Source organism: Bufo bufo, chromosome 7 (assembly GCF_905171765.1).
Source record: "Bufo bufo chromosome 7, aBufBuf1.1, whole genome shotgun sequence".
NCBI classification, from domain to species: Eukaryota; Metazoa; Chordata; class Amphibia; order Anura; family Bufonidae; genus Bufo; species Bufo bufo.
Window position 1 is genome coordinate 27868420 of NC_053395.1, and position 24650 is coordinate 27893069.

The following is a 24650-nucleotide window of genomic DNA, read 5'->3' on the forward strand; positions in this document are numbered from 1 at the left end:
CATCTGCATAACAGAACAACCAAGAGGGGAGGGGGAAAAAACAGAAAAAAAAACAGAACACTGAAGTTTTAATACCATGTACACTTTTACTCAGCATGAAAACAGCTGCTGTCAAGACAGTATTTCCACCCCTTCCCTGCCAGAGGGATGAAAGAATCGCCTCTCCCATCTGACAGCAAAGTGGCTAACAATGTCATAGGTTAAGAAATGCTCCCAACGTCTCGTCACGCGTTCTACCATTCTGTACAATGATTCAAGTCTTTTTTTTTTTTTTTTTACGTTGTGTTTCCCGCCTTGTTTTGCGCCTATTCAAAAAGGGGTAGAACCAGCATGATTTCCGCACTGATTGCTCGGATCTCGATTCTCTCCATTGTTTTTTTTTTTTTTTTCCCTCTTTTTTATTTATACACAGTTCAAAAAAAAAAAAAAAAAAAAGTTGCGAGGGACCAGTTTTCCGTTTTTCATGCCCCAGCAGTTACAAAAAAAAAAAAAAATTATAATAAAATAAAGGGGGGGGGGGGGGGGGGTAATTTTTCTAGAGAGTGGTGAAATCGGATTGCACGATTTCGGCTTCGCAGAAAAAGACTGTACAGGGGGGGAGGAGGAGGGGTTATGCTGGGAATATCGGGTGGAAGAGCTTTCTGATGTCTGGGTTTTTTTTTCCCCAGAAAGGGGGAAAGTAAAGTAAACCATGACAGTTTTTTGTGTTTTTTTTTTACAGCATCCTTCACCCTCTTTAAAAGCGGTCCAAAAATAAAAAATTAAAAATAAAAATCCCAGATTGGAAAAGATCGATGTAGTTACAAGTGGCAAAAAGTGAAACCTCGTCCACTACTTTGTTTTAGGCTCTTGAAGCTGCAGGAGAACACCCCCCCAATAAGACAGTCCTCAAAAAAGAAGAAAAAGGATATAATTACACACGTCAGCGTAATTAAGAGTTCACCCCTTCACTGCCAGACGCAATACCGCACCGATCTGGCAGGGAAGGAAATGTTTCACCCCCACCTCCGCCCCCCCCCCGTGAGGATGAAAGAAGGGTAGTTCCCTCTATAAAATCGCTCCTGGGCCGGATATTCCCCTTGTCAGACCAGGCGGTGGAGACGTCTTAAATTTTGGCCTTCTGGTCGGCTTCCAAGAGAAAGAAAGAACAAAAAAAACACATAAAACTGAAATTCTTCAGATACACAAATAGGTTCAACTGTGTCGAAACTCAGAGCAGCCACTGACAGTGCCAGAGAAAGGTGAAGGCGGTGCTCAGCAGCGCTCTGCCATCCTCTCCAACAGTGCCGGCATGGAATCTGGCAATGGGCGGTGGTCTCAGTCCAGACTGAGGCCCGGTGTCCCTGATGTGCAGACCAGCAATGAGTAGGCAAATAAAAATTATAACAAAGTCCATTGAGGGGTGGAAGGAATGGGGGAGGGGGGGGGATAGATATTTATATATTTATATTTATATATAACAAATGGGGAGGCAGAGAGCGAGACAAGAGCCCCCCTTCCCATCCACCATTGCAGTTCTCCAGTTCGCTGCTGTTTTTATTTTTTTTGGGGGAAGGGGGATGCTACAATCCCTCAACAAATTTTTCCAAGGTATCCCCTGAAGTATCTCCCACAAGAGACAAGTCATTCGTCAGGGCGCCACGGTTGGGAGGGTTCAGCTGGGGAAGCATGGCGCTCTGTTCGGGGTTTCCCAGGTGGCCCTGGTCTAAGGAGGTTCCTATCGAAGCTGCCAGGCCTGGGTGAGGCGAGCCCGTCTGCGGCGAGACGTGGTGAGGAGAAGGCTGCGGCTGTACACGGGGTGAAGGGCTGGAATGTGGAGGCTGCGACTGAGGGCGGGGAGACTGGACGGGGGCAGGCGAGCGCACCTGATTGCTCAGGGAGGTGGCAATCTGTTGGCCAGGGGGAAGATGAGTATTCGGGGGCTGGCCCGTCAGGAGATGCTGCTGAGGACTCATGGGATTAGGCTGGCCGGAGGAAGCAATCTGCTGCTTGAGCTGCTGCTGGATCCGTAATGCTTGCTGGAGGGTTGTCGGTGTCCCATCGGTGCCCAACCCTTGCTGTGCCATCTGCGGCATCTGTCCCATGGCTCCACTCTGAATGGAGAGGTGTTGCATACGTTGTTGCTGTAGCGCTTGCTGAGACTGTGGGTACCCTCCTTGTGGTTGCTGGAACTGCCCGTGAGCTGCCATTCCACCTGCCATGCCTGCTCCGCCCTGTTGCTGCTGCATTATCTGCCGTCGTAAGATTTCGCGATACTGCGGGTTCATATTTGCTAGACTGGGATTGTGACCTGAAGTCATAAGGCCCATGCCCTGGCTCTGTGGGTTCATCCCTGGCTGCTGCTGAGGAACATTGGGCCTCTGCATCCCAACTTGCATGGGATTCATGTTCTGCAGACCGGGCTGAGGATGCATGCCGGGCTGCTGCGGTGGCTGTTGTGGCGCCTGTTGAGGCTGCATGCCGGGCTGATTGGCCACATATTTCGCAGTTCTTTGCTTAATAAAAGCAGCCATTAACTGAGGGTTCGATTTAAGGATGTTGAGCACCTGCTGTTGCTGCTGGGGAGAGCTGGGCGACTTGAGGGTACGTAGAAGGTCTTGCAAAGCGTTGGGCGATATGTTGCGTGGCTGCTGCTGTGGAACGCCTTGCATTCGAGGCCCAGCCACTACCTGCTGGGCAGCAGTCATTTGCATCACGGCTGGACGCTGGATACTCTGCTGTAATTGAGTCTGTTGAGGCATTGGATTGGCAGGCCACTGTCCTCCTGGCTGCATACCCGTGATGATGGGAGGGGGTTTGATTGGAGCAGGGCGTGGCACATTCATACCCATTTGCTGCAAAGAATTTACTGGTCCAACAGTTGGATTTACCATGCCTGGGCGTACGCCAGGCATGCCATCAATATTCGTAACCCGATACAGCTGCTGCTGTTGCTGTGCCTCCAGCTCTATCTGACGGGCGGCTGCAACAGCAGCTGGAGGTGGCTGGGTAGGCGGCGCTACGGGCAATGAGTTTGATGGCTTCCCTTGTGATGCCACGTTGGTAGGTTGAGGCCTAGCCACACTAGGGAAGCCTGGTGAGGCCATTCCTCCAGGAGAGGGCTGAGGGGCAGGCTGTGGAGTTTGTGGAGTACTGGGCTGTTGTGTGGGTGTGCCAGGAGTTGCAGGCGTAGGGGAAGGTAGAGGCTGTTGAGGAACGGTTCGTGTGTTCATGGTGGCCATACGCCGCCTCATGAGCTGGGCCTGCTGCAGTCTGTGCTGTAGCTGTTGCTGCCGTAGCTTTTGCTTGATGTTGAGACAGAAGGGGACCGGACATTTGTTCTCCTGGCAATGCTTTGCATGGTAGCAACACAATGCAATAAGCTGCTTGCAGACAGGACACCCGCCGTTCGTCTTGCGCTTGCAACCCTTTGTATGCTGAACGACCCTCTTCATCTTCTGACATGAAGGCAGCGAGCAGTTGGCATTGCGACACTGGCAAGCATGCACCAATGACTGGATACAGCGCTGGATGCTCAGACGCCTTGATTCCTGTGGACTCTTAGACTGCGCTTCTCCTTGACCATTGCTCTCGTCATCCAGACCCAGGCCCCACTTGACCATCTTGTGCTCATGACACTTCAGGTTGTAACAGTTCACACACAGATCATAATCCTGAAAAAGGATGGGAGGAAGAGTTAGCCCCTTTTACGGCACGCACAATGTACTGCACCGCACACAGCAAGCTTACTTAATAAAGGCTCCAAATGATTGCTCACCTCACATACAGTACAGTGCCAGCGCGTCTCCACGTGGTTCTTGCATTCGTTACAGGTATACACAAATCGGTCTTGTCCCTGTGTGTGCAGCTCCACCAACATGCACAGCGTGGACCACTTGGATCGACGCAACGAGGAGAACTCCCAGTGCTTGTCACGGGCCAGAGTCAGAAATGCATCACGCCCATCCATCAAGTCACAGCTCAGAAGTGGATCCGGATCCACAATAGGAGGAAGGGAGTTGATCACTGGACCCGCGTAGAAGTGGATCACAAAAAACACCTACAACAAGAAGTCAAAAATATTACTGACCAAGCAATGGATGAATATTCAGAACAGACGCAACTCCGTTACAGCCATGACTTAAAGGGGTTGTCTGAGATTTTAATATCCCCAGGATAAATCAGTATCTGATCAGCGGGGTGCCAGTCAGGGCACAGTGCTTGGATGAACGCTGCAGCCCCTTTCTAGGCGAGGACACTATGTCCATCGGTCACACGGCCTATGTGCATCTCAATCCCATTCAAGTGAATGGGATTGAGCTGCAATAGCCAAGCACAGCCATTATACGACACATGGTATACTATGAAAAGGCTGCAAACATTTGTCAGAGCCCTGTGGACCCTTTAAAACAGCTAATCGTCGGATGCCCACTGATCAGAAATCGACAACCTATCTTAACAGGTCGCAACTATTACAATCCCAGACTAACCCTTTGAAATAAAGCAAAATCTCCTCAAAATTGACTAAACACAGGACATTCCAGAATCAAGATCCTTCACGCCGTCCATTGACTGTACCTCTTTATGCTTCTCCATGGTGGCATACAGCTTCTGGCTCAGATCATTGCACACATTGGGCATGCTAGTTTTCTTCTTGTTAGCCCGGCTCATGCTGCTTTTATTCTTGTTGGTCTTTTTGTTGTTTTTCTTCTTGGCATTTTTGCTGTCGCCCTGGCAGCCCTGCTAAATGCAAAGGTCACCGTTAGCATTCATGGATTACTGCCACAAATATCCCGTTAGACCCCCCAGGATAGTTTGCCTCACCGTAATCCTTACCTCGGGGATCTCACAGGCTGCCGTGCTCTCCTCCTTTTTCCTCTCTTCTTCCTCCTGTTCTAGTTCTTTGATGCTCTCTTCCAGCACGTTAGGCCAAAAGTCCCCTTCAAAATACGGAAGCTCCTTGGCACTGGTAAGGCGATCCTCTGTGGCCTGCTTAAAGATGTCCTGTATGGCAAAAGCATGACGGGGTGTTAAAGAAACGATGCTTAGTAAAGAAGGGATTTTCCAGTGAAAACCATTTAGGGACAGGTCAGTCTGATAGATCATAATTTAAGCGGCAGAGGTAAGGCTGCCTCAGCTGAAAGATACGGAAACTAAAGAGGAGTTTGTAGTCACCGTGTATTGGGGAAAAAAAATTACATAATGAGCAAAAACACAACTGCACCCTCATTTATCCCAGTTACGGTATAAACGGTATTCTATGGAATCCCCCTCGAAATTTACTGTAACTTCTAAAAAGCCTAAACCATACCTTGTAGTCATGTATAATACGCTCTGCGAAAGCTTTATCCAGCATCTTTTTGTACCATTCCTGTAAACGTTTCGGTTTTGGAATTTTCTGGTCAGCTGGGTGACAATGAAAGATATAATCATCTCCTTCACTAGGGGGACAGGCCCAGATATGTCCCGTGACATAGCTAAAGAAATGAGAGAGAAAGGTCGAAAAAAAGAGTAAAAAAAAAAAATCCATAAACAAAACTAACCTACTGAAAATGAGGTGGGTGGTTAAAAAATAAAATATAATAATTTAATTCAAATACTATGCGATGAGTTCAAGGCTTATTTCCATCTTACAAAATGATGGCATATATTAGGAGGTGCCATCACTTTATGACTGGCTGGGGTCCAACCTTTGGGGGACTGAATAAAATGGGATAAAGCACTGGTTTAGGGGCTATGCAGAAGATCCACGCACAGCATGCGGTGCTACACCAGTGCTGTGGCCTAGTCATTCTCAGGATCTGTGGGGGTCCCAACCAATCTTAGTGACACGCCATCAGTTTTTAAAATGGGAACACCCTTTTAATAAAGAGAGGTTCCCTTTATTAGCCAGATTAAAGAACACTCTGGATAACATCCCATGTCATGCATTGCATGGACAGAATACAGTGGGCATGTAAGGCTTTGTTTCCCCGCTGATTGTGGCGGAAACATGGGAACAAACAGGTATGGGATCACTGGAAGTCCCGGCCGGGTACCTCTTGTAATCCGCTTTCTGTTGGCTGAACCATTTAACAAAAAAAGATGTCGGCCACAGCAGACAACCCTTTATTTTACTGTGTTTGTGATCACTCATATCTATTTTAAATGACCATTGAAATGAAAGATTTGGAGTAAAGGAAGGGTTACCCAAGTTTCTTCACATATTCCAGATAGCCAATGAGTATCTCATGGTAAACCGCTGTTCGAAGGCTGCGTGGCCGGAAGAAGTGAATACTGTCCAGGTATGAGATGTACACACGTCTGCGGAGAGAGAGCGAGTTCAAGATAAGACACAAGAAACTGCAGCACATCTGCACCACTTCAGAGGGACTGCGCGGCTTTATACAGCGGATGGTATAGATGTGGGATATGCACAGACCGGCTGTCTTATATACCTGGTGTTGGGAAGCGGGCAATCTGATCCGTATTCCTGAACATGCATCCCAAAGAAGCACACATCCACCCCATCAATCTCCTCAAAGGCGAAAAGTGCCTTAGTACGATAAGGGAAGGACTCCGGCATCTCACCTGTGTCAACAAACCTTGAAAGGGAGAGATCAAGACAATGGATTAGTGATAACTAAAAAAAAAAAAAAGAATAAAAAAATATTTCAACTAAAAGGTGCACATAAAGAAAGATCCGTAACTGTGCAGCCGGCTCAGCCATTCACTAGAAATGGTTTACCTGGATTTCATGCCGGGCTTGACTTCCACTATCTTATCAGAACTGGCCACCACCTTGACCGAAACCTCTCCAGCTTCAGGATGATTCTGCCGCCGAAGGAACTTGTTGACACGGTCCTCCAGATGACTTCCTAGTCGAGTTGTCTGGAGTCCTGAAGAAAAGAAGAAAATTAACCCATCTAAACTATGTGCAGGTATAAAAATCATTTTCCATATAACGGCACCATAATCGATACAGATGGACCCAAATCAGATCCACTTAGGAATGGGGCCCACATGACATTAAATTGCCAACAATTTTAAAACGCTCACTCTTTGAACAGAACTTGTTCTCCTTCCGTGCCCTTCCAGTTTTCTTCAGACAGTTATCACAGACAAATCTGAAAAGCAAAAAAGGTTGCGATTAAGCCCAAATCAATTACAAAGGCAGCTTTCCGGGTTATAGATATTGACGACCTATGTTCACCATTCGCAGCGGCCACAGAAGCACAGGTCCATTCTGAATAATGGCATTCAAGCGAAGCCGCAGTAACATGGCACGGCCACTACAAAGAGAACAGAGCTGTGCTTACAGCTCCATTCTCTGTGGTATTTCAGGTGGCAGAAGCAGATTGGTGGGGGACCCAGCACCCCCACCAATCTGATGGCTTATCCTAAGGATAGGCCATCCATATCTATAACCTGGAAAAAACACTTTAAACCCCTGACCAAACGTGCAGATATAAAAAATATGCAGGTGCTATGAGATCGGGTGGATCAACCCAGGAACTTACCCAGATGGCCAAATGATGTCATAGTGTAGCACACAAATCTGATGCATTTTCCTGCCACATTCTTTACAATCCACAAACCTGGGGAAGACAGAGCAAAGCGATTGGAAAAGCTGCAAGGATGCATTGGAAAAATACTAGACTGCAGAAGTGGTACTCACGGCTCAGCATCCAGCATGTCGTTCTTCTTTTTCTCAAACTGTTCTTTGGAGATTGTCCTGAAAAAAAAAAATCTAATAAAAAAAGCCGCCTGGTCAGCCTGTTACTTGTGCGCACCTATCCTGCCTCATATATATAGCTCATTAGCCTACAGGCACCCGATATACAATCCAGCATATATAGTTCCGTTACACAACAGCTCGATGTCACCATAGACGACACAGTACGGTTTTAAGTGGTATAACTTACGTTTGAGGCTGGGAAGGATCTTCTCCCAGAGTTACGTTGTCCCCCTGAATCTCAGTGAAACACTTTTCACAGAAGTGATACCTAAAATTGGGTAAGAAAGAAATGTGCATTACAGCCAGAATATTAACGAAAACTGCATTATAATCGGGATCCCTAGGATAAACCTATAATTTGTTGTTCTTGGGATCTTGTCTAAGGGCGAAATCACACTGCGGTGCTGCACTATTCACATACAGTCCCCCAACCTATCGTGCAGCATACTACAGGAGCCATCAGAGGCATATGTTCAGAGGATAACTGACGTACACTATGAACAGTGTGAAAAGTGTCCTATGCAAATGCACCTGGGAAGATGAAGTATAAACTTCTTTAATTTGGAGCACATTAGCCCAAAACAGCAACCCTTTGGCAAACAGGCCTTTCTCAAGCTGTACATGGCCTGCGTGCCGAAACGTCGCTGTTCTTGACTTCTGTGCTCCGAAAAGAGCAGCTTATACTCTACCAGGAGGTGTCTTGGATTCTCCCTACAAGATGAATTTCCTGTGTGAATTTAGGTTGAATCCCAGTCCACAAGAGAACATACCACAAAATTAACCTGGCGCACATTACCTATATGGGTATACTAATGTAAATGCATCAGCATAGCCATTCATATGGCTCCAAAAAGAAACCGCTCAATGCTGCAAATAGACGGAATGATACCTGCTTTCTAGACAGAAGGACACTACTTCAGGCATGGCCAGGTGACAGCTGACTGTTTGCACAGTTATCTTGCACCTGATTTAAAAGCAACGCAGAGGGGAAGTTACCTGTTCTGATAGCTGAAGTAGGCGGCATCACGAGGGATTGTACAAAGCTGCTTCCCGTAACAACACAATGTCTGTGGGGAGAACTCAAACTAGGGGAAAGAAAACACAGATTTTTAGAAACTGGAGTTCCTCCTCGTTCACCTATATAAAAATCAAAAACCTGTCAATCCACAACTTACCTTCCGTCCACAGCAGTAGCCCAGTGACTGCATAACAGGGTCGATCTCCTGCTCGAACACCTCGGCAAGCTTGCTGCAGTACTTGTAAACCCGGGAAGTCTTGCGGTTATACAGCCAGGCATTATTGAACATGAGCCACACGTCATCCACATACTGCCATGGCTCCTGGTACTGCCCCGTATCAAGTTTCCGCTTTATGGTTGACAAGTCCATGGGGTTCTTCACAATATCAAAGTAATCCTAAGATCAAAGTATTGCGGGGCATTAGAACATGTGTCAAATGAATATGGTTTACTTTTAAAAGCTTAGAAATGCAAGGACATCAGGCAGTTTAGGGGGAAGGGAGGCAAGGTGGTCACTTGGCTCTATATCCAGCCTCCCCCCCCCCCCCCCCCTTCCCCCATAGTGAGGCATCCTTGCTGCAGTAAAGAAACAGCATCATTATGGATGAGGTTCTTAAGTTACTCACTGGTATGCCCAGCAACTGAGGATCGACGGGTTGCCGGAAAGGCAATGACTCCGGATCTTGTCGATATAGTGCTTCAAGGGTAGGCATCAAGGCTTGACGTAGCTCCTCTGGTTTAAATACTGAAACCAAGGAAGACAGAAAACATATTTGATATCTTGAAGTTTACAATGCCACAGCAGATATTAAAGGGCTTCTACCACCAGAAATACCGTTATGTAGCTGACTGATATAGCGATGCGCTAATGTCAGCACTACATAACAGTATGTTTCTAACATTAGTCCCTGCAGCCGTTTTTGTTAAAAAAAAAGAAGCACTTTTATTATATGCTAATGAGCCTCTAGGTGCTATGTGGGCGTAAAATCAGCACCTAGAGGCTCCGTCCACTCACTCTTTATCCCGCCCAGGTCCTCTTGATTGATGCCACTGTTCCCTGCATCGTAGGCGAAATCCCGCGCCTGCGCCGTTCACTTCTGTCTTCGGCGCAGGTGCAGAGAGTGAATGATGCGATCCTGGTGCCGGATTCCTCACTGCACCTGCGCCGACTAAGTCACAGTGAGGAAGCCGGCATCAGGAGAGCGGCCTTCACTCACTGCGCCGAAGACAGAAGTGAGCGGCGCAGGCGCAGGATTTCACCAACGATGCAGGGAACAGTGGCATCAATCAAGAGGAGCGGGCAGAACACTGGACCTGGGCGGGATAAAGGGTGAGTGGACGGAGCCTCTAGGTGCTGATTTTACGCCCACATAGCACCTAGAGGCTCATTAGCATATAATAAAAGTGCTCTTTTAACAAAAACAGCTGCAGGGACTAATGTTAGAAACATACTGTTATGTAGTGCTGACATTAGCGCATCGCTATATCAGTCAGCTACATAACGGTATTTCTGGTGGTAGAAGCCCTTTAAAAAAAACTTAAACCCTTGCACTTACTCTTTTTCCGTGGCTGAGAAGGCGATGTGGACGGAGGTGTAGTGCTACTGCTTGAATTCTCTTCCTCTTCCTTGGTTTCTACCTTTACCTCTGGCTTCTTTTCCTCAACTTCCATTGGTTCCGTTTTTGTCTCTGTTCCTTCAACTAGTTCTTCCTTTACCTGAGCGGGTACTTCTTCTTCCACCTATTAAGAGTTTGGTTTAAGTTATGAATAGAAATCTTTGATATACATCTCTTCGGTTAGGAACGCCTATGTAGGACGCACTAAAAGAAATGTCATGAGTCTGAGGCTTACTAACGCCTACACCATAGAGAGATGTAGGACAGAGGATGCATCCAAACACCTTGTTGGATTCAGTGTGGCTGAGATGCAGACCTAGGTCCTAAAAGATGGCAACAGGTATTAGTTGAACGTAGGCAGATCTAACCAACCATCAGACATGTATGAAAGTGTCCAGACTCTTCCTTCGGGGTTGGGGAAGGGGGGGGGGGGGAAGCTGGATTTCAATATGCCCAATCCTTTTGTTCTCAAGGAAGATAGGCATCCCATCCGCTAGAGGGGTTTGGCAACAGCCCTGTCACCACTAAGAACACATTCATGCTTAGGCGATCTGTTCAGCTATCTGAAGTGTATGGTCAACTTGGCTCCGAAAATTTAGCATGATCAGTAATTAACATGTCATCTACAGGCTTCTGCACTCAGAATAAGAAATACAGCACAACCAATGCTCTGAACGATTGAGCTGAAAATTACCTCTGTTTTGGGCTCCATTGGGTTCTCACTGGGCTCTGACTCCTCAGTTTTGATTTCTTGTTTGACATCAATCGCTGGATGATCAGGGGCTGATTGGTTGTCTGTGCTGGCTACCGAGGCAGGAGTAGGCACACGGTTGTCAACACTTGCAGCTGCCTGTGAAAGCTGAAAACAAAACAGCCTTTTCAGCAGAAGTTCATCTGCACAGATTACGTGCAAGTATTATACACAAGTTCCAGCTAATGCAAAAAAAAAAAAAACCACTAACATATCAACAACCACTAACATGGCGGAATATGCTGGTGAAATTTTGGTGTGGACACCGCATCAAGATTCAGACGGCGGCTGCGTGGTGACTGCCTCCCACTGTTTTATACGGGATGCAGCTCTGCATTTCTCAGCCCAGTGGTTCAAAGCTGCAACCGCGCCAAGAAGGGATGTCCCTTCTTGGTGTGGTCAGCGGACAGCCGCCGAGCGGAGCCACAGTGGGCGTCCGCTTGTGAATTAACTCCATTCAGTGGAGCCAAGCCGCAAGCAGGCCCATGGCACTCAGAATGAACAACCGGGGCGGTCTCTGGCACAGTATATGCGGCAGACTTTGACAGTCAAAACTTGCTGTGTGAATGGACCCTGAGATGTAATATACTTACTGGAGTGCCAGGAGCTGCTGCATGTACAGATGTTGGTTGCAGCTGAGCTGGCTGTGGGGTCGGCACAGATTGGCTGGGCACAGGAGTAGGAGGCTGTGGAGTGAGCTGAGCCTGGGCAGCTGCCTGCACCGTGGGGGTGCTCTGCGTCTGCATGGCGTTCGGGACGGAGCCAGGGGTGGGTGCTGGGGTTTGCCCTGCTGGTGGCAGCGGAGTGGATGGCTGGGATGGCGCTGCTGGCTGAGGTGGAGTCATGCCGGCTGGTGTTGGGTGCTGAACAGGAGGCATACCAGCAGCAGCAACAGAAGGAGAAGTCTGATGGAGGGGAGACTGGGAGAGGGCCGGCCTTGGAAGCTGACTGGTTTGAGGGCCCAGAATGTTCATGGAGTTGCTGATTGGCAAAGATGCAGTGGGCGCCTGTCCCTGCTGGTAAAGTTAAAAATAAATAAAAAGTTAGGCTATGTTCAAATCTCATTTTTGGTGAGTTTCCCCAGACATATATCCCTAATGTTTGCCACTGTATAGCCATACATTGGCCATTGACTCCCATTGTAAAAATTCCATGCCTACACATACCATCCCAGCATATGGCATCATACTCTTAACATATGCTGGGTACATAAGAACCTATGGACAAGTCAGAGATATATATTTAAGGGAATACTCAAAGTAAACCTCTGGCCAAAAAAATAATTAAAAAAAGGGGGGGGGGGGAATGCACTCCATGTATATGGAGCATTCCTTACCTGTGACACTGCAGCCGCTGCTGCCCCCGTTTGCCCTAGTGTCACTCCTAAGCCTCCATTATTGGGCTGAAACGGTCCTTGTTGCAAGAACTGATTCTGAGTCTGTGCTGGACCCATTAGATTATTGCCATGTGCACCCATCATGGTCTGTGGCTGGGACATGCGGGAAGGAGACATTGCCATCTACAGGAAGAAATAACCAATCAAACATTTAACATGACCCCTACATAAAACTGTTAAGCACGACATGTCCTGGGGCACAAGTTACTTACAGCCGGCACCGATCCCATGTTGTTCATTTGTGTGGGGTGGTTGAGCGGGGAAGCTGCACGGGGTCCCATCGGAGCAGGAGGAATCTGTACATTTCCAATGGGCATGTTGTTAAACTGATTCATTCCTGAAGAGAGGGAAGGACAGACTTTTACTAAACTGTAAAATCTGTTGCAAAGGCTTGCATCAAGTATTAATGCAGCGTGGATAAGCTCATCCAATCTTTTAGTAAGGAAACACGCCTTGCAGAACGGATACCCTGCATTCATAGATGTTATGTACTTTAGCTTTCATCAGCCAAAAATCATCCCCGAGAGGTTTAGTTAAAATTGGTTGGCAGAGCAACAGTTAAAATATACAGGCCTGAAATGTCAAACTCCATATCAGGAGTAATAAGGAAAAGAATCGTAGTACTAGAGAGCATTAGGGATTGTTACCTGAAGGGAGCTGCATCCTGCTCATAGGAACCGGAGACATTTGGAGTGGGCCATCTAAGGAGGAAACAAAAAATAAAAATAAAAATATGGTGATATGCCATCTTAGGTCACAACATGATGGATGCGACTGGTCCATATAGTCTTCAGACTCCATGAAACTTACTGGCTGGCCGGACAGGCTGTGCTTGGCCAAGAGCAGCAGCTGCCTGTGGAAGAGCTGGAGCCTGTGTACCAGGTGTCTGTAGAGAGGTCTGGTTGCCCAGAATGCCTTGTTTCTGCAAACGCGACCTTCGCTTCTCTTCCAGTTCCTTTTGGATTTTGTAGATTTTTTCAGCGAGTAAATGGTAATATTCGTCCTGGATGGTAAAACACAAGAGACTTAGTAAAGCAAATGCAGAAAGCATCCGAACCCATGTCTTCATGAAAGACTACAACGAGCCAACGTTCACATTTACGTTAGTGGTTTCCAACCTGTTGCCAATAAGCATCTTACAATCTCAAAGCAATTCACCACAGAAAAAGATGGCGTATCGATGGGATGCTTCACCACTCCCCGATACGTGTAGATCTGACTAGCCCACAGTCCTCAGAAGGAAGGCACCGCAGCAGTAGTTATGCACTGGGGCCCTTTAAAAGGGTATTCCCATTCTCAGACAATAGGGGCATATCGCTAGGAGAGAGCTACACGCAAGAGCAGCACGCTCCCATTCACTTCTATAGGGAGAGCGCTTGGTGGTGGCTGGACTGGGGTCCTCGAGCCACCACCTTCCCCGCTCCATTCTCGATATACGTGTGGGTCAGACAATGCGATATGCCCCCATTGTCTCAGATGGTAATGCCCATTTAAGTTTTTCCCAGAAAGGAACTTCAGCATATTTATTTGAATAAGGGTGTATTCACACGGCCATTTCCATTATGCAAACCACAAAACATCACTCCCCGCATCACAGTGCAGACCAATTGACTTCAATAGGTCAGCGATCCACAGACTGCAGCCAAAGATAGGACCCGCATGTTGTTCCGAAGATAGGACACTTTCTGTCTTTGGCCGCAATATGCGGATCACGGACCCATTGAAGTCAAATGGGTCTGCACTGCGATGCGGGGTGCACACCGCTGGTGTCCGCAAAATATGGACATAGCAGTGTAAATACACCCTAACTATTACAGTTACCATTGGAGCACCACAGTGGAAAATGCTGAAGTGACCCCAGGTGTCTGGGTGTGGGTCACAGAGGTCAAACCTCCAAATACCATAATACATCCTAGAGAGAGGCGCCAACGTTACAAGAGGCTTTTAACGATTTGGTCACATACCCTGCTATTGGCGGACTCGTACATGTCACCCTCCACTTTCCGGGCATAAGCCACCAGATTTTCCATCCGCCGATCTTTCAGGGCTGCAGGGTCAGGAGTGGGAAAGATTGCTTGGACTCTACAAGAGGAAAACCAGCGACAGATATTCATGAGAGTCCATGATCCAAACGCATCATATAACTACTGTGAAGATTCACGCGCTTTACTTACAGTTTGTGAACGAGATGGTTTCGGAGGTCCTGGGTCACATGCTCATGCCAGGCTTTCCTAACCCCTGTTGAAGAAGGTGGTGCTGCTGTAGGCATGGTACCCAAGTTGCCAACAGAGCTGGGATTGTTACCATCACCCAACAAGGAGCTGCAACAGGAAACAAAAATATAAGTTATGTGCGATGTTCACGTGAAGGGGTTGTCCATGCATACCCGCCGGCCTGTTATGACATTGGGAGTGGAGAGACGCACCTGCACACAGGGTAAGACCGTTGCCTCAGCATCTGTCCGATACCCGGAAAGCATCGTGCATGGGTCCCAATAAATAGCACCCATGCAGACCGCTCGCTGGGCATCCGATATCTGCCTCAGGAACTCAACAGCCCAGCATTCAGAGGTGTCTCTCCACGCCTGATGTAAGATCAGGCAGGGGGGTAATGCTAAGAGAACAGGCCTGTAATGATTGACAATGGCTTACACAATACTCAGTAATGCATGTCTGACAGCACAACGTCTTCATTTCAGTTACTATCCGTCATGATCACTAGATTTACAGGGGAGGGGGGATTTGCTTTACTTACTTTGTATTTGCCAGTGCAGTGGGAAGAGAAGCTTCATTGAGCAGGTTAGTCTGTTGTTCCGTCGCCATTCCTCCAGCGGAGAGGTTCATCTGATTACCACCTAGATGGCCAAGAGAAGAAGATTCTTAAACACATACAGGGCAATCAGCTCACGGGTAGACTGGCTGCAACATACAGAGTCCAAGTCACACATTAGTTACAAACCCTTACCCAGTGCGTTGATGCCACGGATCTGCTGATGAACTTGAGACTGTGCTTGCTGCCCAGGGCCCTGAGACTGGTTACCATAAGGAAGACCCAGTGCAGCATACGCCCTTTGCATGGAGCTGGGGTCAATTGGGTTGGGGCTGCTGAGGGTAGGAGTCGACTGTTGGGTTCCTACTGCCCCAAGGGGATTCTGAACTCCACTGGAAGGAGATCCAAGGAGAGCTGAAAAGAGAATCGCGTAAGCCCATGCAGTCCAGGTAAAGACAAGATAGTGCAAGTATATGCAGGAGAGCAGGGGTTATGTCAACTGTACCTATTCTACAGCAAAGATTTTGAACAACTTTACATAGCTTGGCCAACAGCTAGTCCTCCCGAGACCCCTGTTCCCATACACATAGACACGTGCCATGTGTTCAGAGGGGAAAGAGGAATAATTCAGCGTCAGACAGCGTGCCAGGATCTGGCATATTCAAATCTAAGATGTCCAATCTGTCCTTAGTTATCGGAGAGTCGGGAAAGCCGCCATACACATCAGATGTTTGTCCATGTAATGTGCATGTATATAGCTACTTCATGGCAAGGGCCAAAGACCTGACTGGTAACCGCTACCCATCAGAGACTCACGTTGCTGGTTCCTTTTGTCACTGGCATTCTTCAAAGGGAGGCACACCGGACAATCATGCCGCGTACAGTTCTTCCAGTGAGAGATTATCTGTCTTGAGGAAGCGCAGTGGGCGACTACGGAAAGAAAAATCATACTGTAAAAAGGGCGACTCCGGCTACTCTCATACATACAAGTCTGCGTGTACACCTGATGAACATGCGCACACTATGAAGCCGCTTACCCTGGCAAGCTTTCCCGGCCTGACAGTGCGTCATGTGATTCAGCACGTTCTTCATAGTACGGCAGTGTGGGAGGGCGCAATCCCGCATCTCACCGTTAGTTTGCTCACGCCGCTGACATTTGTGGGCATGCAGCAAGAGGACCAGTTGCTGCTGGATGAGTTTGCGTTTTTCCGGGTCGGCAGTGGGGCCGGTTCCCATCGAGGGTGTGGTGCCGATGCCAACTTGCTGAACTTGCGCTTGCAAAGGAGACTGCAAAACAAAAATGGAGACTGTCAACCGCATTCCTGATATTAACATCATGCAAGGAACGCAGCGTGCACTCTTACAACTTACCATGTTCGGAACATTTGCGACGGGCGAGCTTTTCATATCAGAAGGGAATGGTGGAAGGCTATTTGCCATGGCAGGCTTGTTGGGAAGCTGAGGATTTACCCCCTGGGCTCGAATTTGTTGCCCCGGTGATTGGTTGAACGCTTGTCCAAAAGGGCCGTTGTTGCCTTGGAGTCCCATCTATGGGGGAAGAAGGAAAAGTGTAAAGCAATGGTACGAGAATGCAAAAAGTTGCATAAGGATAATCAAACATGAATAAGGTCCATTTACAACCGGGATTAGACAACCTTCAGCACTCCAGCTGTTGCGAGACTACAACTCCCAGCATGCATACCTGCTCTGCTCTTCTCTGAACTCCCGTAGAAGTGAATGGAGCATGCTGGGAATTGTAGTTTCACAACAGCTGGAGTGCCCAAGGTTGCTGACCCCTGGCTCTACAAGCATCTTACAAAGCAGACAATGTATTACGCAGCTATTCTACCCTGGGAGGATAGCATTTATCTGTATGGAGGACAAGCAGCAGAATACAGAAGCTGCTGAAAGGGTCGTCTGACTCCAGACACCCTCGCCAATCAATCACTGCTGCCTCCTCCTAGGCCTGTGACATCACCTGCACATGGCTTTTGAGCCTGCAATACCAAGCACAGCCACTATACAATGGATGGCGCTGTGCTTGGTACAATATGAAAAAGACCACAGCGCTCGTCCAAGCACCGCTGCCCCTTTAAACAGGGAGCCGGACCCCAACCGATCTGATATTGAGGACCTATCCAGAAGACAGGTTATAGCGTATAATATTTCAGTTCCAGACAACGGTATGCTGTCAATGAACATCTCAGAGAGGCTGTCAGGATGCGAGCAGCCCACTGACGTCACAGGCGGGGCAGTTGTGGCACAGCGGTCAGCAGTTTCCATCAGTGCCATAGACTCTGAATGGAGCAACCCGACAAATGCTCGACCGCCATTCCATTCAAAAGCCTCCACGGCGTGGGTCCTCTAATGTGGCCATACACATACCTATAGGTAGTGAATACTATAGGAATACGTGGACCATCCCTGGAAGCCACCATTGGTTTTTCACATAAAATACATTTGCAACTGTTCAATAATTGCAAGAAGAAAAAAAAAAACAAAAAAACAAAAAAAAATGCAGCCCACGCCAACTGGGCGACGACCAGAAGCATTTGACAAATTGCTAGCCACATCACTGCCATCATATGCCCAGATTCTACCCTCAAGCCAGAGACAGCCGTATTACAATCTACCGCACATGTACCGGCCATAGACAAGACTAGGAATGACAGCTTCTTATTACCCATCCACAGGGATCTGAATGCTGGGACCCCTGTGGGTCACGAGAACTGGGGTCTCCGGCTGAATGGAGGGACCATCAATCATGTCCATTCACCGTCTATAGGCCTGCTGAAGTTATCTCCGGCATTCTCAGTGTGAATAGAGCGGCAGCACCGGCTGGTTCGTTGAGGATTCAGGCGTCGCAGCCGTCGGCCACTTATCACCTATGAAGCGGATAGGCGACGACTTCTCACCCTGGACAACTCTTCTAACACCAGGAGGTTTAGGCTGAGGTTCACCGCGTAGCAGTGCAGCCACTGAGCCGAATAGGGGTGGGGGGGGGCATCACAACTCGCAAGTTGCAGCGACCCTGAAGTTTCCAAAAAATACAACATGGCTGTTTTTTCTTTTTTGTGTGTGTGCGCAATTCTGGGGTTGCACTGTGGCCCCATTCAGTTCAATGACTGCAGTGCTACACAGGGATCAGCCGTGGGAGCCATAAATCTCCATGTAGCTCCAGCTTTAATCCAATGCTAAAGAGAAGGCCCTGAAGCGCCCCCCTACAACATGCGTGTTCCAGGGACAACATATCTGACACGGCCAACAAGCCCGTCCTTACAGTGACCATCAAGACAGAGGAGGAGTGTCTCAGAAGACAGTAAACCCTGGATGAAACAAGACTGCTCATAAATATGGCAATGCCCAGTTATGCACACATGGATATCAGCTGATAACGGTCTCGCAGGTTGTTAAAGGGAACCCGTCATCAACTTTATGCTGATCTCACTGAGGGCCAGAAATGATGATGTCAGCGGTGTGTGTCACTCATCAGCTAAAAGTGGTTGCTGAGAACCAGCATAATAATCATTGCAGTATGCAAATTTGCGGATTCGCAAAACACGGATGGCGTCCGTGTGTGTTCCGCAAACTGCAGAACTGCACAGACAGCCATTGATATAACTGCCTATTCTTGTCCGCAAAACGGACAAGAATAGGACAGGTTTTTTTTTTTTTTTGCGGACCACAGAACGGAGCAACGGATGTGGACAGCACACGGAGTGCTGTCCGCATCTTTTGCTGCCCCATTGAAGTGAATGGGTCCGCATCCAAGCCGCAAAAACTGCGGCTCGGATGCGGACCAGAACAACAGTCGTGTGCATGAGGCCTTTACTCTTCCCTTCATTCATAAAACCTATTTACTACGTCACAATCCTAGCCGCTCCCTGTTCTGACTCCACCTACCCAAAGTTCCTCAAACCTATTCAACTACGGAAGCGGCAAAAGGAAACCTAATTTTTATGTAAAACCTTAAACTATACATTGAGTGATATCGCATTCTCTATTCAGTCCATGGGGATGCAGGGTGCCCAACTTATACATCCATTCAACTTCCCGTTTATTGATCTTCACAATAGGATCGCCCCCCTATATAGGCGCCTTCATGACCTCCGCTCCCACAAACCGCAGCCCTCTTGGGTTCTTCTGGTGAGCCTGCTTAAAGTGTAAGACACACTACCCGTTTCAAGACCTTTTTTTAGGTTACGTATATGTTTTGAGGCATGCTAGATGCCCCTGACAAAGCAAAAGTGCAAAACCCAGGTCGGGCAGCGTGGCGATTTTATCTTTGCGATATGCCTTTTGCAAGTGGATGCTTGGGAGTATAATAAATTCATTTTATTTGAAACGGACGAGGAAAGTGCTTCACCATCTTGCGACCCCTTGGCATTCTACAGGTTGTGTGGATTAGGCCTCATGCACACGGCCGTTGTTTTGGTCGTTTGGATGCGGGGCCACAAAAGATGCGGACAGCATCCGTTGCTCCGTTCCGTGGTCCGCAAAATTTTTATTATATATATTCCTATTCTTGTCCGTTTTGCAGACAAGAATAGGCAGTTATATCAATGGCTGTCCGTGCCGTTCCGCAAATGGCGGAAAGCACACGGACGCCATCCGTGTTTTGCGGATTCGCAATTTGCAGACCGCAAAACACACAACAGTTGTGTGCATGAGGACTTAGGGGAGACGTTTCGGTGGAATCCATCTTTTTTTCCCCATGTCCAGGTTAACAAGAAGGAGGCCTATGGTGTAAAGAGGGATCCCAGCGCCGTCCTATACAAGAAATACAGTGAATTACATGGTGACCCACGTCACTCTCTAGGATCAGTGGCGCCAATAGTCCAGGCAACGTATCAGAGACTTTGTCTTTTTTGTTGCTATTGTACTTCAAGTGGTCACATGGCAGAAGCAGCTCCGTGAACTGCGGACATGTACAAGGGCATCGCGCCTGCCGTTTTAGCAGAAGTTGACCCATTCTACAAAACATAGGTGAAAGAACTTGACAGTATTTTAGTGGCTCCTATCACAGTAAATGGGAACACACAAGTAAAACCACTTCAAAGCAAAAACCAGTAACCGGGATGTCAAAGCCACAATACAGAAGAAATGGCGTAGAAATCTAACCAAGACCTGCGCAGCGATTGAGTGATATACTAGGACGTCTAACACGGGACCCTGAAAATAACTTCGAGAAGATCAGATCTAAAGGCAGATCCACCACAAGAGGAGAATAAACCCTTAAAGGCGATTTCCCCTCCAAAAACAGCGCCACTCTTGTCCACGATCTATGTCCGGTATTGCAGAATAGACATTGTAGACTTCAAAAGCCTGTTAGACCAATCTAGAAGCCAACCCAACGGTTTCTAGATTTTTCACCGTCATCATGATGTCAACAATTGGGCAAAAATTACTAATGTTGTAAAATCCTGTCCTAAGGTGCGTCAAAATTTGGCACGTTCCTGGTGCTCAAGGTCAAGTTTTAGACCAAAGGCACCAAAAAGAATAAAATCGCTCATCTGTTCTGGTCTCCCAGCTCGACAGGGAGGCAACAACATACACCAAAATACTCGTGCAAAGTAAGCCAACCAATAGTTGGTGTAAAGTCATGCAAAAATATCTAGCCATGCAGCGTCCAAATGTATCGTCCAGCGAGAAATCTGGCGCATCTTTAGACGACCAGTCTAAGCTTATGTTCTCTACATTTTAAACAGATTAGGATTAGTAAATCTGCCCCAGCGTCTGTCACATCTGATCTGCCCATGTGTTACTTTAAAAGGGATTTCTGAGATTTTACTACAGATCCTCTGGATAGGTCATCAGTATCTGATCGGTGGCGGTCCGACACCCTGAGCTCATGTGAGCACCTCGGCCTTCTGTCAGCTCACCAAGCGCAGCGCCGTACCTTGTATAGTGGCCGTGCTTGGCCTCACACTCCGCCCCATTCACTTCTATGGGGCTGAGCTTCGCCTAGGCCAGGGATGGGAAGACTGCGGCTCTCCAGCTGTTGTAAAACTACAACTCCCAGTATGCCCAGTCTGCCTATAGCAGGGCACGATGGGATTTGTAGTTTTACAACAGCTGGAGAGCCGCAGTTTGCCCATCACTGACCCTAGGCCATGTGACCGACAAACATGACGTCACTGGCCTAGGGGACAGCTGCGAGAAGGCTGCAGAGCTACTGCCAGTGCCACAGCCTTCTCAAACAGCTGATAAGCGGGGGTCCAGGGTGTACCACCACCAATCAGGTACTGCAGATACAAACAGTAAAATCTTGGAAATCCCCTTCAACTGAATGGCTGCCTGCAATACTCCATTTCCACTGGTGCTAAGGTCTCAGCAGCCAACCCCAGTGGCTTCCTTGTTAAAGTGGTTAGCCAATTCTAAAAATGCCCCCACTATAGATCATACCTGCCCCACCCCCTGGCACCTGCGTAACTCCGGATCCCTGCACGGCCATCCATGACGCTAGGAGAGGCTGGTCACCGGCACGGCCTGCTATTGGCTGCAGTCCCCCATCACCGGATGTTTTGATTCCCATAATGGGGAGATGCAGTGGCGGCCGTGCAGGAATCCGGAGTGACGATCTAAAGGAGGGGTACTTTGAGAATTGGATAACCCCTTTAAACAGTTCATCTGTGATGTGACGGTTCTCTTAATGCAGCGCTGCCCCACCCAGTGGTAGTCCAGCTGTTGCAAAACTACAACTCTCACCATGCTATTGTAGTTTTACAAAAATCTGGAGTGTCACAGGACATACAGTGCCACATATTCCTAAATTAGAAATTATTATTATTATTATTATTATTATTATTAATAATAATAATAATAATACACAAAACATACAGGGATGATGTGCAGAAAAAAAAGTTTTTTTCTCATCAGAAACGTATAGAAGTGGCACCATTCACCAGCACCTACCTTTGCCATGGGTCCCGATTGGGTGGTGGTCATTCCTGTGTGAGCCGGCATAGTCGCCGACCCCTGTGTTAACGTTTCAGCAAGTACACTCCCTGGATTAGCTTGCATGGCGGGTGAACTGTACTGTAAGCCCGCTCCTCGACCTCGGTTTCCAGGTCCCAGTGAACCATTCACTACCTGTCCCTGTGCCGGCTGGGCTTGGCCCATTAGTGTGTGCCCAGAGCTGTTATTCAACAGTGCTTGATGCCCTTGGTTGAAGTTGGAGTTCATGCAGATACCCGCAGATGCCTGTTGTGCAGCAGGGCTGCCTGCCACCATGCCAACTTGCTTTTGAGACTGCGAGGTGGGAACAGACGGACCAGAGGTGCCAGCGGCAGGCTTGTTTAATCCCGATGGTGGGGTGACAGACAGCCCTTGGTTCAGAGGGCTCTTGTTGAGGCCTCCCAGGTTGCCATGGCCTGGGCTGTTCTGCTGGCCTTGCCCTCCCATAGTCTGCTGTACGGGGCTACCAGAGCCCCCTCTTCCCATGCCCAGCGCTGGATTCCCTCCACGAAGAAGGTCCGAGAGCGGCTTGTTTTGGGAGGAAGCATCTTGTCCTAGTCCTCCGCCAGTGTTTAAAAGGCCGAGATCTCCATTTGGAATCAACTCGTCCGGAAGGTCATTTTCCAAGTCAAAGAAAGAAAAATCTGGAAAGACAAAAGAAAATGCATGAATGACCCCATCAAAGATGACCTTCATCTGAAACTTGCAACCTAGTCACAACTGTTCAACTTAAAACCCCTTTAAGTTCCTGTTCCGTAAAGCAACAGTATACCGCTCGGACGTGCCTTCGCTTTATGATCCCACAGGTCGGACCCTGAGAAAGGCAGCAGCGCCCGTCCAGCACGGCATGCCTTCTATTTTGGCCCTGCAAAGCATCATTCTGTGCCCCAAACCGAGAAAAACAAAAAAAAATTCACATGAAGGTGACCGGCTGAGGATCCGCGCACAGCAGAGGGGGCGCAACGCTGCTGTCCCCTCACTGTCAGGAATTGTGATAGTCCCACAGGTTGGATACCCAGCAAATAGATTGGAACCAGGCGCTCAAAGCTTGCAAGATAGTCCCCAATTACACCACATGTTGCATCTGTCCCCCTTTCCCCCCCCAACACCACAGAAAAGCTGCATATTTAATAAAAACTACATACGCGATCATCCCACATGAATGAGGAACGTTTAACCAAACACGTGCCGAGCAGCAGATCTGGGGAGTGTCAACAGTGCAGCAATTACAAGCTGGTTAATAATACAACATACAAATCAAAGAGCTGAACCGTCTCCCCACACGCCCCGAGGAGGTGGCAGCGAGCCAGCCCAACCATCGCTCTGGAGTCTACGGGGTCCCCGCTCTGAACATCGGTCACACCCAGCCATAAAAGCAACACCCGTGATACCCAGGTAAGGCTACTTTCACACCTGCGTTTAGGTCGGATCCGTCTGGTATGTGCCCAGACGGATCCGCACCTATAATGCAAACGCTTAGATCCGTTCAGAACAGATCCGTTTGCATTACCATGAACAAAACAAAAAAATAATAAATACATTTTTTGTTTTTTTTGTTCATGATAATGCAAACGGATCCGTTTTGACTTTACATTGAAAGTCAATGGGAGACGGATCCGTTTGAAAATTGAGCCATATGGTGTCAACTTCAAACGGATCCGTCCCCATTGACTTACATCCATTCAGAATGCATTAGGGCTGGACGGATCCGTTCGGGGCCGCTTGTGAGCCCCTTCAAACGGAACTCACAAGCGGAGCCCCGAACGCTAGTGTGAAAGTAGCCTAAGGGAGCTGCCACGCTGGGTTTTTGGAAGCAAATAAAATAGAAAAAAAAACTAATTAAATTTAAGCATTTTATGACGACTTTCTTTGGTGGTGTTTTTAAGTCTAATCATTTTGTTTTTTAGGCTTTAGGCTACTTTCACACTTCACACTTGTTGCAGAGTGATCCGGCAATCTGCATGCAAACGCATCCGTCTTACAAATGCATTACAAGAACGGATGCGTCTCTCCAGATGTCATCCAGAGAAACGGATCAGTTATATATTTTTCTCACCTTTTAAACGGACGGATCCGGCATTGCGGTATTTTGAATGCCGGATCCAGCACTAATACATTTCAATGCATGCTGCCGTATTTCCTCCGTCCAAAACGCCGTTCAGTGACTGAACTGAAGACATCCTGAACAGATTTCTCTCCATTCAGAATGCATGGGGATAAAACTGATCAGTTATTTTCCGGTATAGAGCCCCGAGGACGGAACTCAATGACGGAAAAGAAAAACGCTAGTGTGAAAGTACCCTTAGGCTGAGTTCACACGGGCGTTGCGGGAAAAGGTGCGAGTGCGTTGCGGGAACATGCGTGATTTTTCCGCGCGAGTGCAAAACATTGTAATGCGTTTTGCACTCGCGTGAGAAAAATCGCGCATGTTTGGTACCCAAACCCGA

General features: G+C 48.0%; 1 protein-coding gene across 5 annotated transcripts in view; it reads right to left on the reverse strand.

Annotated features, from left to right (window-relative positions):
* Positions 1-200: 200 nt before the first annotated feature.
* LOC121008964 (CREB binding protein) overlaps positions 201-24650 on the reverse strand; it is a 39181-nt gene continuing 14731 nt past the window's right edge. The window contains exons 2-31 of one of the 5 annotated variants that reach the window (XM_040441810.1): positions 22162-22847; positions 16618-16794; positions 16377-16533; positions 16063-16176; positions 15442-15660; positions 15232-15331; positions 14652-14798; positions 14442-14559; positions 13288-13480; positions 13125-13178; positions 12690-12814; positions 12418-12600; positions 11675-12097; positions 11025-11189; positions 10271-10454; positions 9341-9459; positions 8872-9111; positions 8693-8781; positions 7884-7964; positions 7637-7693; positions 7479-7556; positions 7018-7085; positions 6707-6857; positions 6417-6563; positions 6169-6282; positions 5291-5456; positions 4804-4983; positions 4558-4722; positions 3758-4039; positions 201-3653 (exon numbers count right to left, since the gene is read on the reverse strand). In XM_040441810.1, coding sequence (XP_040297744.1) covers positions 1563-3653; positions 3758-4039; positions 4558-4722; positions 4804-4983; positions 5291-5456; positions 6169-6282; positions 6417-6563; positions 6707-6857; positions 7018-7085; positions 7479-7556; positions 7637-7693; positions 7884-7964; positions 8693-8781; positions 8872-9111; positions 9341-9459; positions 10271-10454; positions 11025-11189; positions 11675-12097; positions 12418-12600; positions 12690-12814; positions 13125-13178; positions 13288-13480; positions 14442-14559; positions 14652-14798; positions 15232-15331; positions 15442-15660; positions 16063-16176; positions 16377-16533; positions 16618-16794; positions 22162-22847 — 7073 coding nt within the window. In that variant the 3' untranslated portion in view covers positions 201-1562. Of the gene's footprint in view, positions 3654-3757; positions 4040-4557; positions 4723-4803; positions 4984-5290; positions 5457-6168; positions 6283-6416; positions 6564-6706; positions 6858-7017; positions 7086-7478; positions 7557-7636; positions 7694-7883; positions 7965-8692; positions 8782-8871; positions 9112-9340; positions 9460-10270; positions 10455-11024; positions 11190-11674; positions 12098-12417; positions 12601-12689; positions 12815-13124; positions 13179-13287; positions 13481-14441; positions 14560-14651; positions 14799-15231; positions 15332-15441; positions 15661-16062; positions 16177-16283; positions 16534-16617; positions 16795-22161; positions 22848-24650 lie in introns of all 5 variants that reach the window. The other 4 variants (XM_040441808.1, XM_040441807.1, XM_040441806.1 and 1 more) reach the window with 4 other exon arrangements.